Genomic DNA, 16,110 nt, shown 5'->3' on the forward strand with positions numbered 1-16,110 from the left:
GACATTATTATAGCCTGTGTCTTGGCTTATTCAAACCAGTCTGGAACCATATGAACTTTGTCCTTTGTTAGCTATGTTCTAGATATAACATATGAAGATATGAAGTTCTAGATGCATATCTAATTATAGTAAGCCAAGGATGAAATACAGAAAAGCTAGATCTTAATCTATATGATATTTTCATAGTATTTGCCTCATTGTGTCTTTGTTTCTTCTCGATGTTCTAGTTGGGACCCAATTATCAAGTACATCCATGAACAATATGAGAAATATTTAAGAGAGGAGATCCTGGTCAACCGGAAACGCAGAATCCCAGACTCGCGTATTCATAGCTGCATCTACTTCATTCCCCCTACAGGCCACTGGTGAGTACTGCTAAGAAGTAAAGGTGAGCAGTCTGTTCCTGCGACACATGGGGATTGCAGAATGTATTCCTGACAATCAACTGTGTAATAAAACTTCACTGGGACATGACGTTGTCACCTGCAGTACCCCTTTCCACCAGCACATTAGACATGCCTATTTTCCATAAACATTAATGCAACAGCACCCCCTAGTTGTGAGTTCCATTGAAGGCAAACTTTGCTCTTTGGAAAGTAGTAACTGAAGTATGAAGAATTTCGTAGAAGGAGCAGATATGTTGTTCCGATCAGTAACTATAACTATATTGGTTTCTGAATACGGCATGTTCCTTTAAGAGCATTTCCCCTGCAGCCTAATCACTTATTACATTGTTCCCTACCAGGCTGAGACCGCTGGACCTTGAATTTATGAAACGCCTGGGTCGTATTGTGAATGTAGTTCCAATCATCGCAAAAGCCGACACGCTCACGTTGGAGGAGAGGCAAGAGTTCAAACAGAGAGTAAGTATCTGATGCTGCATGACTGGATATACGGGGAACGGACGCTTCGCTAGAGCTCCCCATGTTGTAGAGCGGTAGACTTTCCTTGGCCTTCACAACATCTACAATGCATTGTGGCATCCATCCGCTGGTATCAGAGGGTACATGGTGTGGCAAGAAAACATTCCCCACTCCATCATTTACCTCCACCAGCCTGACAGGAAGGGGTCATCGGTTCATGCTGCTTGTGCCAAATTCTGACCTCCCATCAGCACGGTGCGACAGGAATCTGGATCCATCTGACCAGGAGATGTTCTCCACTGCTTATTGATACAATTTTTGCGCCCTTTTGCCTCCTGAAGTCTCGTGTCGTTCTGCTTCCCTTAGACATAATGGCGCTGGAACTGCTGTTATAGTCCATCCGTGCGAAGAAACGTCGAGTTGTGTGTTCAGAAATGTTAGCGCAGCAGCGTTTTATGTGGCTCTTCTTGACTGTGCAGAGCCTTTTGGTCAGAATAATTCCTGACATCCTCCTCGGACTCCTTTTGGTGATGAGTTGTCTCTGTCCACAAGATCTCCTTTCGCTGGACGTTTTTTCTCGATCGCACCATTCTAGGTATACTCTCCACAAGGTTGGCAGTGAAATCATGGCGCCCGCTAGTCTGGCACCGATGACCAGGCCTTGTTGGAATTTGCTCACATTTATAGCTGGCCTCAGCAATGTGTGATCTGTGCGGTCACACAGGGTGCCAACCACCAGCTTTTAGGTGGGGCACTAGGTTGCCCCCCTTTAGGTTTGCCCAGTCAGAGGATCTTTTTTTCCAGTTTAATAGCATCTAGTGGAGATACATGAATCATCCTCCTCCTGGTTCTGGCTCCTCTCCTCTGATGTTCTGATGCACCGTTGTCAGTACATCGGTGCCCCAGCAACACCATTACTTAGTTCTGCTACTGCATTTATGTTATGAGCTTGGGTCTGGTGCTGTATTTATGTTATGAGCTTGGATCTGGTTCTGTATATATGTACAGAGCTTAGTTATGGTTCCTTTATTTGTTATGAACTTACTTCTGGTGCTGTATTTATGTTATGAGCTTGGTTCTGGTTCTGTATCTATGTACAGAGCTTAGTTATGGTTCCTTTATTTGTTATGAACTTGCTTCTGGTGCTGTATTTATGTTATGTGATTGGTTGCATTTATGTTATGAACTTGGTTTTGGTGCAGTTAGGCTGCCTGCACACGGCAGAGCCAGATTCCGCATGCAGTAGCCCACAGTGAAATCCAGCCCTGATCGCAGCCGGTGACCCTGCGTACCCGCTTTCTTTCATTTTCATCTGTACTGCGGGTGGTCCACACGGCTCGCCGTCGGACATGCACAGTACACATTTTTTTTCAAATGTTTATTTTTCCTGCGCCATCGCTGGGTGATAACGCGGGTATCGGCGACCTTTCCACAATGTCATTGTGGAAGAGCCAAGGGTCGGATGGCTTCCATTGACTTCAATGAAAGCAGTCCGAAAATGGAGCTGCAATTTTACTTCCACGAATGGAATTGATTTCCGCTTGTGTGCAGGAAGAATCAGTTTCCCATAGCAGGCTATGGACGGTATTTGCTGCGGATCTGCGGTGTGGACGCCCGTCATGGATTCCGCAGCAAAAATCTACCCATGTGTCGGCAACCTTATTTCTGCTATGAGCTTGGCCCTGGTGCTGTATTCATGTACTAACCTTGGTTCTGATTCCTCTATTTATGTTATGAACTTGTTTCTGGTGCTGTATTTATGTTATGAGCTCAGTTCTGGTGCTGTATTTATGTTATGAGATTGGTTCTGGTGCTGTATCTATGTACTGAGCCAGGCTCAGATCGCTGGATTTCCACATCTACCGTGGATTCACACTGAAACTGATCCTTGGAAACTTTGCTACGGGGATAATTTCTATATTGGAAAGCGCCATCATGAAAGGGCCGGGGTCTAATAAAGTGAGCCACTCAATGTATACTACCAGCAGGGGGACCCACGGTCTGTATTTATTTTCCTTCACCAATCTTCCTGATGGTATCATGTACTGAGCATATAGACAAGTCAATGGCTCCATCATGTTGTATTTGAACATGCTGCCCCCTAGCTGTACAGAATGGACCTACAGATTCAACATAAAGAGGAGAGAGGTTTCTCACATGCAGATGTCTCCTTAACGTTAGTACATGTTTCCCACAGATCAGGCAGGACCTGCAGACTCATGGGATCAGCGTGTACCCCCAACCAGAGCTGGACGAAGACCCAACAGAGACTATACTAAACAACAAGATCCGGGTGAGCGTCTGCTATCAGTACAGGAGGTGCCCAGTTTGCTTAAATCTGGTCATTGTAGCCACTCTCTGCTTGCTGTCAGTAAATGGAAACATTATTGTGTACATTTAAAGGCTAAAAACCTGTTGGACATAGCTGAGGGTCTGTTACAATGTGTTGGTGTGGTCAGTGCTCCATAAATTAAGGCTATGTTCACATCTCTGTTTGGAGGTCCCGTCACAGATCTGGCAAGAAGGTCTGGACGAAAAAGTGATGCATGCAGGACTTTTTCGTTGGGTAAACCGTCAGATGGGCGAGCAGACCAGATTATAGCCAGTGAGGTACTTCAGCGCCATTTGGAAGCAGGAACACGGAATCCTTGGACACAGATGTGAACATAGCCTAAATATAAATTTTTCGTCCGTCTTGGACTCCAGGTTTTTTCCTAGACCGATACATTGTAACAAACCCTCAGCTGCAGGATATTATTATATATATTGTATTTTCACGTTTAATATATCAATGTATCTACGTTTCGCTCTCGCAGGACAAGATGCCTTTTGCCGTCGTAGGGACGGACGAGGAGCATCAGGTTAACGGCAGGAGGATCCTGGGACGGAAGACCAAGTGGGGCATCATAGAAGGTGAGTGGCCCTAAGACATCCCGACTGTCTACCTCCTGCCCAGCTAAACCGGCATTGATTAAAACTGGTATGGCTTCATGTTCTGCAGGCGCCAGTATCACCAGTATGCCCGTAGCTCAGTGCACATTGAGTATGGGAGCTGCTTCCTTCTCCTCACACCTATGGATTAGTAGCTTCCCGGCTCCCCCTATAGTCCATCCAGTGGGGCCTGCATAGAGGGAGCGAACGGTCCCCGCAGCGTCTGTTCCCCATCACAGGGATCTCTGCAGGCAGGTCATGGGGAGAGCAAGCGATGACGGAGGCTTTCCAGCTGCTGCCTGACATGAACATGCAGTGCTGGAGAGCGATGTCTCCTGCTCTATAGGACATCGTAAAACCAGAAGTGATACAGATTATCCTCAATGAACGACTAGAAACATCGACATAAACTCAGATACTGTGAAATTCCTATAATCTGGCATCTAATAATCCAGAATCTTTTATAATCATGGTAATGAACAAGACTAAACAGAGAGAACCAGTAAGAACTAGAGATGAGCGAACCTACTCGGCCACGCCCCTTTTTCGCCCGAGCGCCGCGATTTTCGAGTACTTCCGTACTCGGGCGAAAAGATTCGGGGGGCGCCATGGGTGAGTGGGGGGTTGCAGCGGGGAGTGGGGGGGAGAGGGAGAGGGCTCCCCCCTGTTCCCCGCTGCTACCCCCCACTCCGCCACGCCTCCCCCCGCCCCCCGAATCTTTTTACCCGAGTACGGAAGTACTCGAAAATCGCGGTGCTCGATCGAGTAATTACTCGAAACGAGTACGTTCGCTCATCTCTAGTAAGAACCCTTGGGATAAAATGGGTATGTCAGCTAAAAGATGTATCACTTATGCACTGGATAACTGCTAAACATGACATTGGTGGGTTCCTGAATACTGGGACCCCTCCGGTCATTAGAGCAGGTGACCTCATTCCAATCGCAGCTAGATAGTTTGAATGGAGCGGCGGTCAAGCCCAACAAAATCAATGGCTGGTGTAAGGCGATAGTTTGGGATGGAATATGCTGGTAAGACTAGGGCAGAATGCCATCACTTACCCTCGCAGTATTACGTCACATGCCCCGAGGTCAGGGGGGCCTTTGCAAAAATCTTGCGACTTTTATCCCCAACAGAAACTAGTATCGTGGACTCAGAGGGGTTTTAGCAAGATGTAAAAGTGATCCACTACTCTGTGGCTATAGCATAACCTTATAGCTTAGCAGAAGCCCTTTAAGACGCAGCCTTCTTTCCCCCCCATTTTTGGTTTCCCCTCCCAGTTTCAAAAAGTTCTAATTCTTTTATTGTATTATTATTATTTTACCAGCGTTGCTGCCTGTTTTTTTGCGGGACGGGTTGTATTTTTCACTGGGACTATTTAATCTACCAAATATTATACTGTGAAACTTTTCTAATTTTTTAAGTGGAGTTAAATGGAAGAAAAATGGATTCAACCATCTTGGGGGTTGGGGGAGGGGAGGCTTCTCGTTTTTTTGGTGTAAATACTCTGGCCAAACATATATACCTTTTTGTTCTGAGGGGCAGTACAATTCTGACAACACAAAATGAAAAATTTTAATGTTTGCTGTAATACTTTTAAAAAATAAAGTATATTTGAAAAAAAAATCTCTTCTGCCGCCATCTTCTGACGGCTCTAAACTTATTTTTTTTTTTTATCAATATAAGGGCTTATACTGACATGCGTATATTGGTCGGGTTTTCACGTCCGGCCGATATACGCTGCCCCTCTCTGTAGTGGGAGGAGGCGGGCTGGGTGAGGAGCAGTGCACTGAGCTCCCGCCCCCTCTCCGCCCCTCGCCACTGTTTGCAATGGTAGGGCCAGGACATGGGCGGAGCTAAGTTCTACCCCGTCCCGGCCCCTCCCATTGCAACTAGTGGGGAGGGGCAGAGAGGGGGCGGGAGCTTAGTGCACTGCTCCTCCCCCTGCAGAGAGAGACAGCGTATATTGGCCGGGCGTGAAAACCCAGCCGATGTACGGACGCCTGAATAAGCCCAATGATGTAAAGGCTTATGTTTTGCGTTCTGTTCAGTGATTTCTATTGGCACTGTTTTGGAGTACATATGACTTTTTAATCGCTTTTTATTAAATAATTTCCTGGGGGAAAAAAATTGTAATTCTGGCGTTGTGTATTTGTTTCTGCCAACCTTCACATGCAGGACAAACAATGCATTTCTTTGATAGATTGGGCTTTTATAGCCATGACGATACCAAATCTTTCGTTTTTTAATGCCCCTATCAGTATCTGGGGTCCTGAAGGATTCCCCTCCCCAAGATTAGATCTTGAGGTGTTGTTCAGTTGCCATAACAGCCAGGGGCCTACTGAAGGCCCCCAGGGCTTCCATGACTGTGGCATGACTTGATAGACTGCCTGTCAGAATGCTGTATAATGCAATACTATGGTATTGCATTACACTCTAGAAAAAGAAAATCATTTATAAATGTAAACATGAGTTTTAAAAAAAGTTTTATCAAATATTAGAATAAATAACAGGTTGTAAAAGTTTTAAAAGAAAATTATTTTCCCATATTCGTAATTTAAAAAAATCAATATAGAAAAAAAAACCACATTTGGTATCGCTGCGTCCATAAAAATATGACCAAAGAGATTTTATTTTTCAAAAGTAAAACAGCAAAAAAATATATATTTGTTAGCGTCGTTATCATACTGACCCATAGAATAAAGTTATTGTGCCACAGCGTGTAAAAACAAGACCCACCAAAGATGGCGCAATTGTGATTTTATTTCTATTTCACTCCACTTATAATGCACTGAAAAACTTTTGAAAATTTCTATGGTACATCAAATAGCAATGTCGAAAAAATACAATTCGTTCCACAAAAATCAATCCCCCCAGAGAGCAACATCAATGGATAAATAAAAGAGTTAGGATTTTTTGAAAGTGGGAAGGAAAAAACAAAAATAAAAAAGACATCATTAAGGGGTTAATATTATCTATTACTTTAAACATATGTGAACATTTCTTTTTTCTCTCTGATTATAGTTTTTTTTTTCAGTTCCCGTAGGGACTTGAACTTTGGATTTTTTTAGTATTGCAGTATATTGTATTCTATTAAGACAGGGCACAAGCACGTATTAATAGGTAGCAACTATAGATGAGTGAGTATACTCGCTAAAGGCAATTGCTCGAGCGAGCATTGCCTTTAGCGAGTATCTCCCCCGCTCGAGACTGCAGGTTCGGGTGCCGGCGGCGGGCAGGGAGCTGCGGGGGAGAGCGGGGAGGAACGGAGGGGAGATCTCCCTCTCCCCCCAGCTCCCTCCTGCTGACTGCCGCTACTCACCGCTCCCCCGCGCAGGCACCCGAACCTGCAGTCTCGAGCGGGGAGATACTCGCTAAAGGCAATGCTCGCTCGAGCAATTGCCTTTAGCGAGTATACTCGCTAATCTCCAGTAGCAACGCATGGCAGCCCTGAGGGTCTTCAGAAGGCCCTGGGCTAACATGACACCCAGACAGCACCTTGCGATCTCATCCTAGGCGGGTAGTTCAGGACGCCCAAACAACGATCAAGGGATTTAAAGGGTTAAGAGCTACGATCTGTTGCAGCCTGGTGTCAGCTGTCAAAGGCAGCTTACACCAGCTATGTAGGGAGTGGGCTTGGCTCCTGATCCCACTCCATACAAACCCTGCGTACTCAGTATGTACATATATGTCCTGGGGCGTGAAGGGGTTAAAGGGGATGTACCAAGATATGAGTTTTTGCTTGTTTTATGGATAGAGCAGAACTTTAGATCTTGGAATAGTCCCTTTAAAGCTAGGACTATGCAGCCACTCTGACTGCGAAACGGGTCAGAAGAGCAAAGATCGACGTGTAGCCATGCAGCCTCGCGCATTTATTGAAGTCAGTGGGGTCACCATGTGACTTGGAAGCTGCTACGACCATGACCCGCAGATTGCAGAAGTCCAACATCGGTCGCGGCAGCTTGTGAGTCATACTGTGATCCCAGTGACTTCGGTGCGAGTGCGCGGTTGTAAGGATACACGTCAATCTGTGGTTGTGTGATCTGTGTCACAGTCTCAATGTAACACCAGTTCTCTACCAAACATTAGTGAATGTCTACAGGCATCTTAAAGGGCCAGCAACCCTGAAGTTGTCAGCTTATAATAGGGCACCAGCATTATAAGGGGAGGGGCTTATAATTTACATCCAAAAAAAGACATAAATGCTAAACAAAAAAATGTTTCAAATTTGATGCAATTTAATTTTTATGCTATCTTTGTTCCATCTAGTAGATGTGCAGAAGGGTAGCACAAAAGTCATCCCCTAATTACCAGATTAACTCCTTAGTTCCTGTAATGAGGGGAGGTGGCGGCATTCATAGCTAGGACCCCGGCAGACCACCATTGTGCAGAAGGCGGAGGGATCATCCAGGAGGATTTAGAAAAGTCTCATAGAGCAGCTGTGTCCGAGGGACGCCCACAAAAGGGCTATTATTTTGGGGTGAGGGGGAGGGGAGGGTTGTTTGTCATGTAAAGGTAGGAAATCCTTTGAAGTTGTCCTTCTATAGATGCGGCTCTGTGAATAGATACAAAGTCAGACTCCTGGACCCTCTGACCTGCGTGCCTCATACAACCCCAGAACCCCACATTTTGTGTATTTTGTTGTTGCAGTTGAGAACACGTCGCACTGCGAATTTGCTGATCTGCGAGACTTGCTTGTCAGGTGAGCAAAAAGTACATTTTTTTTTTTTTTTTCAAATAAAGCCCCAAATTCAGGAGAATCCATATATCATGTGTCCTAGGGGTGATTGGAGAGACATGGCCACAGTGACACTATATTATTCTCCACCATATGTACACTGAATGGCCCCTTTATTACAGCCCCCGGCCTTCTCATCATTGGCGCTTCCCTGTATGGAGAGTCTCCCCGTGACCCCGGAGTGCAGCATAAAATCACGTTTTCTGTGGATCAGTTTTAGTGTGAATCCACATTAGATGGGAAGATCCAGCGATCTGAGTGACTTCCAGCAAGGTCATTAATGCTACACTAGCCGGGGCTGGAAGATCACCGTCTACCGCATGGGGTGTAACAGTGTGGAAAGTATATCGAAAATAGTGTGATTGAGGAAAAGCATCCAGCAAAAGGGGATCCTGTGGATGGCACAAGAGTCATAGGAGGATGTCAGGAATGGTTCTGGCCAACAGGTGCTGCACAGTCAGGAGCTGCCGAATACAACGCTGGGGCTCCGACTAATGTGTCTGAACTCTCAACTCTCTGTTCCTTCGCACGGACGGGCTATAACCGCAGACGACCAGTTCCAGCGCCATTGTGTCTAAAGAAACAGAAAAATTAGGCTCCAGTGGGAGAAAGAGCGTAAAACTTGTTTCACTGAGCAGCGGAAAACCATCTTCTGGTCAGATCAATCCAGACTTCTGTTGCCCCGTGCTGATGGGAGGTCAGAATTTGGCACAAGCAGCATGAATTGATGACCCCTTCCTGTCAGCTGATCAGAACCTGTCAGCACCTCCATCTAATCTCCAGCAACTACAAGAAGCTTCCTGTCCACAGGGGCCGATATTCCTGCAGAACGATCACAGCACCTTCACTATGATGAATTGCTGCAGATATGAAGGCCAAAGGAGGTCCAACGCGCTGCTAAATGGGGGCTATAATAAAAGGGGCCATTTAATGTATGAAAGATTTATATATTTTAGATTTATTTCCACCTTCAATGTGACCGATTTTGTAAAATTTCATTGTAAAATAAACTGACATTTTTTAGGGTGGAAAAAAAGCAAAAATAATGTATGGTTGCATAAATATACACACCCTAAAACTAATACTTTGTTGATGCACCCTTTGACTTTATGATGGCATTCAGTCTTTTTGAGTAGATGTCTATCAGCATGGCACATCTTGTCTTAGCAATCTTTGACCATTCTCCCTCTCATGGCACTACAAATCTGTAAGACTATAAGGGCATCTCGTGTGCAGCGCCCTCTTCAGGTCAACCCACAGATCTTCACTGGGTCTCTGGCTAGGCCATTCCAAAACTCTGATCTTCCTCTGCAAAGCCATTCTTCTGGTGATTTGGAGATCTGCTTTGGCTCGTTGGACTGAAAAGTAAAATTTCTTGTCATCTTCTGCTGTTTAGCCGAGGCCTGAAGGTTTGGGGCCAAAATGGTCTGATATTTGGAACAGTTCATAATTCCCTCCACCTTGTACTTCTGCAGGAACTGTGGCTTTAGTCACTAGACCCCCATATAATGCCTATAAAGAATACGGGAGATGGTTGTCACATGCTCTGCACAACCAGTACTTGCCAGAAAGTCCTGCAGCTCCTTTAATGTTGCTGTTGGCCTCTTGGAGCCAGTTCTTCTGGTCTTTTCATCCATTTTTGAGGGATGCCCAGTTCTTGGTAATGTCACCGTTGTGTCAGATTGAATCCACTTCTTGCTGCCGGTCTCTACTGTGTTCCATAGTACATGTAATGTCTTGGAGATGTTTTGTCTCCCTTCTCCTGACTGATACCCTTAAATAGTCAGACCCTTTTGATGTGCTGTAAACTCTTTATGGACCAACTAAGAAAATGTCAGGAAAGTCCTCCTAGAAGAGCCGAACTTTATATGGGGGAAATCAGAATCCCTGTAAATACCGGCAGCGGAGTGCTGACTACTATTTATCAGGGGTTCATATGATTGGCTAATTCTGAACACAGCCACATCCCCAAATATAAGAGGGTGTGAACACTTATGCAACTGCATTATTTTAGTTTTGGTTCTTTTTATTTTTCCACCCTAAGAGATTTCAGCTTGTTTTCCAAGAGAATTGTCCAGATAGCGGGTCACATGGAAGGTGGAAATAAACATGAAATGATTCATCTTAACAGGGGTGTGTAGACATTTTAGATCTATTTTGACTTCATTAAATAGCTGGACCGATAATTGTAGACCAGGGAGCAGAACTCATCCTCCTTTTTGATCTCCTTCTGTAGATCCAACCTGCAGGACCTGAAGGACATAACCCACAACATACACTACGAGTCTTATCGGGTCAGCCGACTGAACGAGAAGATGAACGGCACTCTGTCACAGCTGAAGGACCCTTCCAGCTTATGAGTGACGGGCAATGCTTCTAACAGAGTGCCTGTCTCATGGACATATCAACTCACTGCCGGTCTTATACACCAACTCAGATACGTCACACCCAAAACAATGGTGGACTCACCAAAAATGAGCTCTGATGTATCAGTCAACACTGCCGATCTATGTCACAAACACATCAACGTTGTGCTGAACTTCCCACAAGCATATCACAACTCATTGACAGGTCACTGCCAGAGTCTTCTACACACCACAACTTGGTGATGGTCAACGTTAATGACTCGTAAATCTACTTCTTAATTGTACACAATTCCAAACTGAGTGACTACCACTCGAGTGCCTCAGTGTCTGACAGATACCCCTGGTGGGCGCTTCAATGTTGTTCCACCCAACAAACCATAGATGACCATCAATGGTCACCCAAGTTCTCATCTACACTCTATTTTATGGAACCAAGGCCAAGCTGAATGTCTTCATTTCACTTTATCCGAGTGCAACATCGCACATTAGTCCCAGTCTATGAATGATATCTGAGCTCAGCACCTCTATAACCCAAAGGTACACCGCTCAGGAAAACCAGTCTTTGGTCAATACACCCAACACACCATGAATACCAGATTGTCTGGCCAGCAAGCCAACCCTCTGCTGGTCAATACATAGGCATTCCATTACCAGTAACTTGTTTGATTGGTACACTAATTCACTACTAGTTAGGTGCGACTGACCCCCAAAGGCTGAAGAAACGTGAACCCAACATATTCCTTATATTATCAAATCTACTTAGTCCCACGGGCGGAATGTACACATTATTATCCTTATTGATTGACCCATGCCAACAGTCTACCACTTTAGCTTCGTAGCAATATGCGACTGCAGTATCAACCAAAAATGCATTCAGAAGAGGCTGTCTGGTGTGTGACCTGCCACATTTCTATTTTCCTAAGATGATTTGTATATGTTTCTATATAAAGGACCAAGAATGTAAGAAGAGTAACTCAGCATGAAGGTCACGAGGCCTTGTAGTTGGGTCTGTATGTTGCAGCCCTCCTGGGTCAATGATATCAAGACGGTGGAGAGATTCCTCTATGGAGATTCCAGACTTTAAAGTGAATGAGAGAGAAAACACATTTATATATAATGTTATGTCACAGAATTTTTTTTGTCCAGATATTTTTAACAATTTATTTACAATATGAAAATATTTCACCACGTCTTTCTATGTAAATTGAAACCAGGTCCATATCTTATCTGTTATTATTTTCTATTACTGTTCCCTGAGTCTGAGATTATCCATAAATAAAAATTATTTCAGACCAGACCCTATGACTCTCCATGATGTATCTATGCCAAGAAGCAATACTTCCCTATATAATAGAACTTTTATACTACTGCCCCATGTATCAGTATATAAGTATTATAATACTCTCATTATGTACAAGAATATTACTACTCTAATACTGCCCCTATATACAAGAATATAACTACTATAATACTGTTCGCTATATACAAGAATATAGCTACTATAATACTGATCCTATGTACAAGAATATAACTACTATAATACTGCCTCCAATGTACATGAATATAACTACTATAATACTGCCTCCAATGTACAAGAATATAACTTCTATAATACTGCCTCCAATGTACATGAATATAACTACTATAATACTGCCTCCAATGTACAATAATATAACTACTATAATACTTCCCCCTATGTACAAGAATATACCTACTATAATACTGCCCCCTATGTACAAGAATATAACTACTATAATACTGTCCCCTATGTACAAGAATATAACTTCTATAATACTGCCCCCTATATACAAGAATATAACTACTATAATACTGTCTCCTATGTACAAGAACATAACTACTATAATACTGCCCCCCTATGTACAAAAGTATAACTACTATAATACTGCCCCCTATATACAAGAATATAACTACTATAATACTGCCCCTATCTACAAGAATATAACTACTATAATACTGCCTCCTATGTACAAGAATAGAACTACTATAATACTGCCCCCTATGTACAAGAATATAACTACTATAATACTGCCCCCTATGTACAAGAATATAACTACTATAATACTGCCTCCTATGTACAAGAATATAACTACTATTATACTGCCTCCTATGTACAAGAATATAACTACTATAATACTGCCTCCTATGTACAAGAATATAACTACTATAATACTGCCTCCTATGTACAACAATATAACTACTATAATACTGCCTCCTATGTACAACAATATAACTACTATAATACTGTCCACTATGTACAAGAATATAACTACTATAATACTGCCTCCTATGTAGAAGAATATAACTACTATAATACTGCTCCTATATACAAGAATACAACTACTGTAATACTTCCCCCTTTGTACAAGAATATACCAACTATAATAGTGCCTCCTATGTACGAGAATATAACTACTATAACACTGCCCCCTATGTACAAGAATATAACTACTATAATACTGCTCCCATGTACAAGAATATAACTACTATAATACTGCCCCCTATGTACAAGAATATAACTACTATAATACTGCCCCCTATGTACAAGAATATAACTACTCTAATACTGCTCCCTATGTACAAGAATATAACTACTATAATACTTCCCCCTATGTACAAGAATATAACTACTATAATACTGTCCCCTATGTACAAGAATATAACTTCTATAATACTGCCCCCTATATACAAGAATATAACTACTATAATACTGTCTCCTATGTACAAGAACATAACTACTATAATACTGCCCCCTATGTACAAGAGTATAACTACTATAATACTGCCCCCTATATACAAGAATATAACTACTATAATACTGCCCCCTATGTACAAAAATATAACTACTATAATACTGCCCCTATCTACAAGAATATAACTACTATAATACTGCCTCCTATGTACAAGAATAGAACTACTATAATACTGCCCCCTATTTAGAAGAATAGAACTACTATAATACTGCCCCCTATGTACAAGAATATAACTACTCTAATACTGCCTCCTATGTACAAGAATATAACTACTATAATACTGCTCCCTATGTACAAGAATATAACTACTATAATACTTCCCCCTATGTACAAGAATATAACTACTATAATACTGTCCCCTATGTACAAGAATATAACTTCTATAATACTGCCCCCTATATACAAGAATATAACTACTATAATACTGTCTCCTATGTACAAGAACATAACTACTATAATACTGCCCCTATGTACAAGAGTATAACTACTATAATACTGCCCCCTATATACAAGAATATAACTACTATAATACTGCCCCCTATGTACAAAAATATAACTACTATAATACTGCCCCTATCTACAAGAATATAACTACTATAATACTGCCTCCTATGTACAAGAATAGAACTACTATAATACTGCCCCCTATGTAGAAGAATAGAACTACTATAATACTGCCCCCTATGTACAAGAATATAACTACTATAATACTGCCCCCTATGTACAAGAATATAACTACTATAATACTGCCTCCTATGTACAAGAATATAACTACTATAATACTGCCTCCTATGTACAAGAATATAACTACTATAATACTGCCTCCCTATGTATAAGAATATAACTACTATAATACTGCTCCCTATGTACAAGAATATAACTACTATAATACTGCCCACTATGTACAAGAATATAACTACTATAATACTGCCTCCTATGTACAAGAATATAACTACTATAATACTGCTCCCCATGTACAAGAATATAACTACTATAATACTGCTCCTATGTAGAAGAATATAACTACTATAATACTGCCTCCTATGTACAAGAATATAACTACTGTAATAATGCCCCTATGTTCAAGAATATAATTGCTATAATACTGCTCCCTATGTACAAGAATATAACTACTATAATACTGCCCCCTATGTACAAGAATATAACTACTATAATACTGTCCACTATGTACAAGAATATAACTACTATAATACTGCCCCCTATGTACAAGAATATAACTACTATAATACTGCCTCCTATGTACAAGAATATAACTACTATAATACTGCTCCTATGTACAAGAATATAACTACTATAATACTGCCCCCTATGTACAAGAATATAACTACTATAATACTGCCTCCTATGTACAAGAATATAACTACTATAATACTGCCTCCTATGTACAAGAATATAACTACTATAATACTGCCTCCCTATGTATAAGAATATAACTACTATAATACTGCTCCCTATGTACAAGAATATAACTACTATAATACTGCCCACTATGTACAAGAATATAACTACTATAATACTGCCTCCTATGTACAAGAATATAACTACTATAATACTGCTCCCCATGTACAAGAATATAACTACTATAATACTGCTCCTATGTAGAAGAATATAACTACTATAATACTGCCTCCTATGTACAAGAATATAACTACTGTAATAATGCCCCTATGTTCAAGAATATAATTGCTATAATACTGCTCCCTATGTACAAGAATATAACTACTATAATACTGCCCCCTATGTACAAGAATATAACTACTATAATACTGTCCACTATGTACAAGAATATAACTACTATAATACTGCCCCCTATGTACAAGAATATAACTACTATAATACTGCCTCCTATGTACAAGAATATAACTACTATAATACTGCTCCTATGTACAAGAATATAACTACTATAATACTGCCCTCTATGTACAAGACTATAACTACTATAATACTGCCCCCTATGTACAAGAATATACCTACTATAATACTGCCTCCTATGTACAAGACTATAACTACTATAATACTTCCTCCTATGTACAAGAATATAACTACTATAATACTGCCCCCTATGTACAAGACTATAACTACTATAATACTGCCTCCTATATACAAGACTATAACTACTATAATACTGCCTCCTATATACAAGAATATAACTACTATAATACTGCCCCCTGTGTACAAGAATATAACTACTATAATACTGCCCCCTATGTACAAGAATATAACTACTATAATACTGCCCCGTATGTACAAAACTATAACTACAATAATACTGCCCCCTCTGTACAAGAATATAACTACTATAATACTGCCCCGTATGTACAAAACTATAACTACAATAATACTGCCCCCTCTGTACAAGAATATAACTACTATAATACTGCCCCCTATGTACCACATTGCCTCCACTTGTTAGTAACTGGAA

At 41.6% G+C, this 16,110-nt stretch overlaps 1 protein-coding gene across 2 annotated transcripts in view; it reads left to right on the forward strand.

Moving 5' to 3' along the window:
* SEPTIN12 (septin 12) overlaps window positions 1–12,193 on the forward strand; it is a 102,730-nt gene extending 90,537 nt beyond the window's left edge. For both annotated transcript variants that reach the window (XM_066576720.1, XM_066576721.1), the window contains 6 exons: window positions 228–365; window positions 746–863; window positions 3,061–3,156; window positions 3,680–3,776; window positions 8,443–8,494; window positions 10,767–12,193. In XM_066576720.1, coding sequence (XP_066432817.1) covers window positions 228–365; window positions 746–863; window positions 3,061–3,156; window positions 3,680–3,776; window positions 8,443–8,494; window positions 10,767–10,890 — 625 coding nt within the window. In that variant the 3' untranslated portion in view covers window positions 10,891–12,193. The remainder of the gene's footprint in view (window positions 1–227; window positions 366–745; window positions 864–3,060; window positions 3,157–3,679; window positions 3,777–8,442; window positions 8,495–10,766) is intronic.
* The last annotated feature ends 3,917 nt before the right edge of the window (window positions 12,194–16,110 follow it).

Source organism: Eleutherodactylus coqui, chromosome 8 (assembly GCF_035609145.1).
Source record: "Eleutherodactylus coqui strain aEleCoq1 chromosome 8, aEleCoq1.hap1, whole genome shotgun sequence".
Taxonomy (NCBI): domain Eukaryota; kingdom Metazoa; phylum Chordata; class Amphibia; order Anura; family Eleutherodactylidae; genus Eleutherodactylus; species Eleutherodactylus coqui.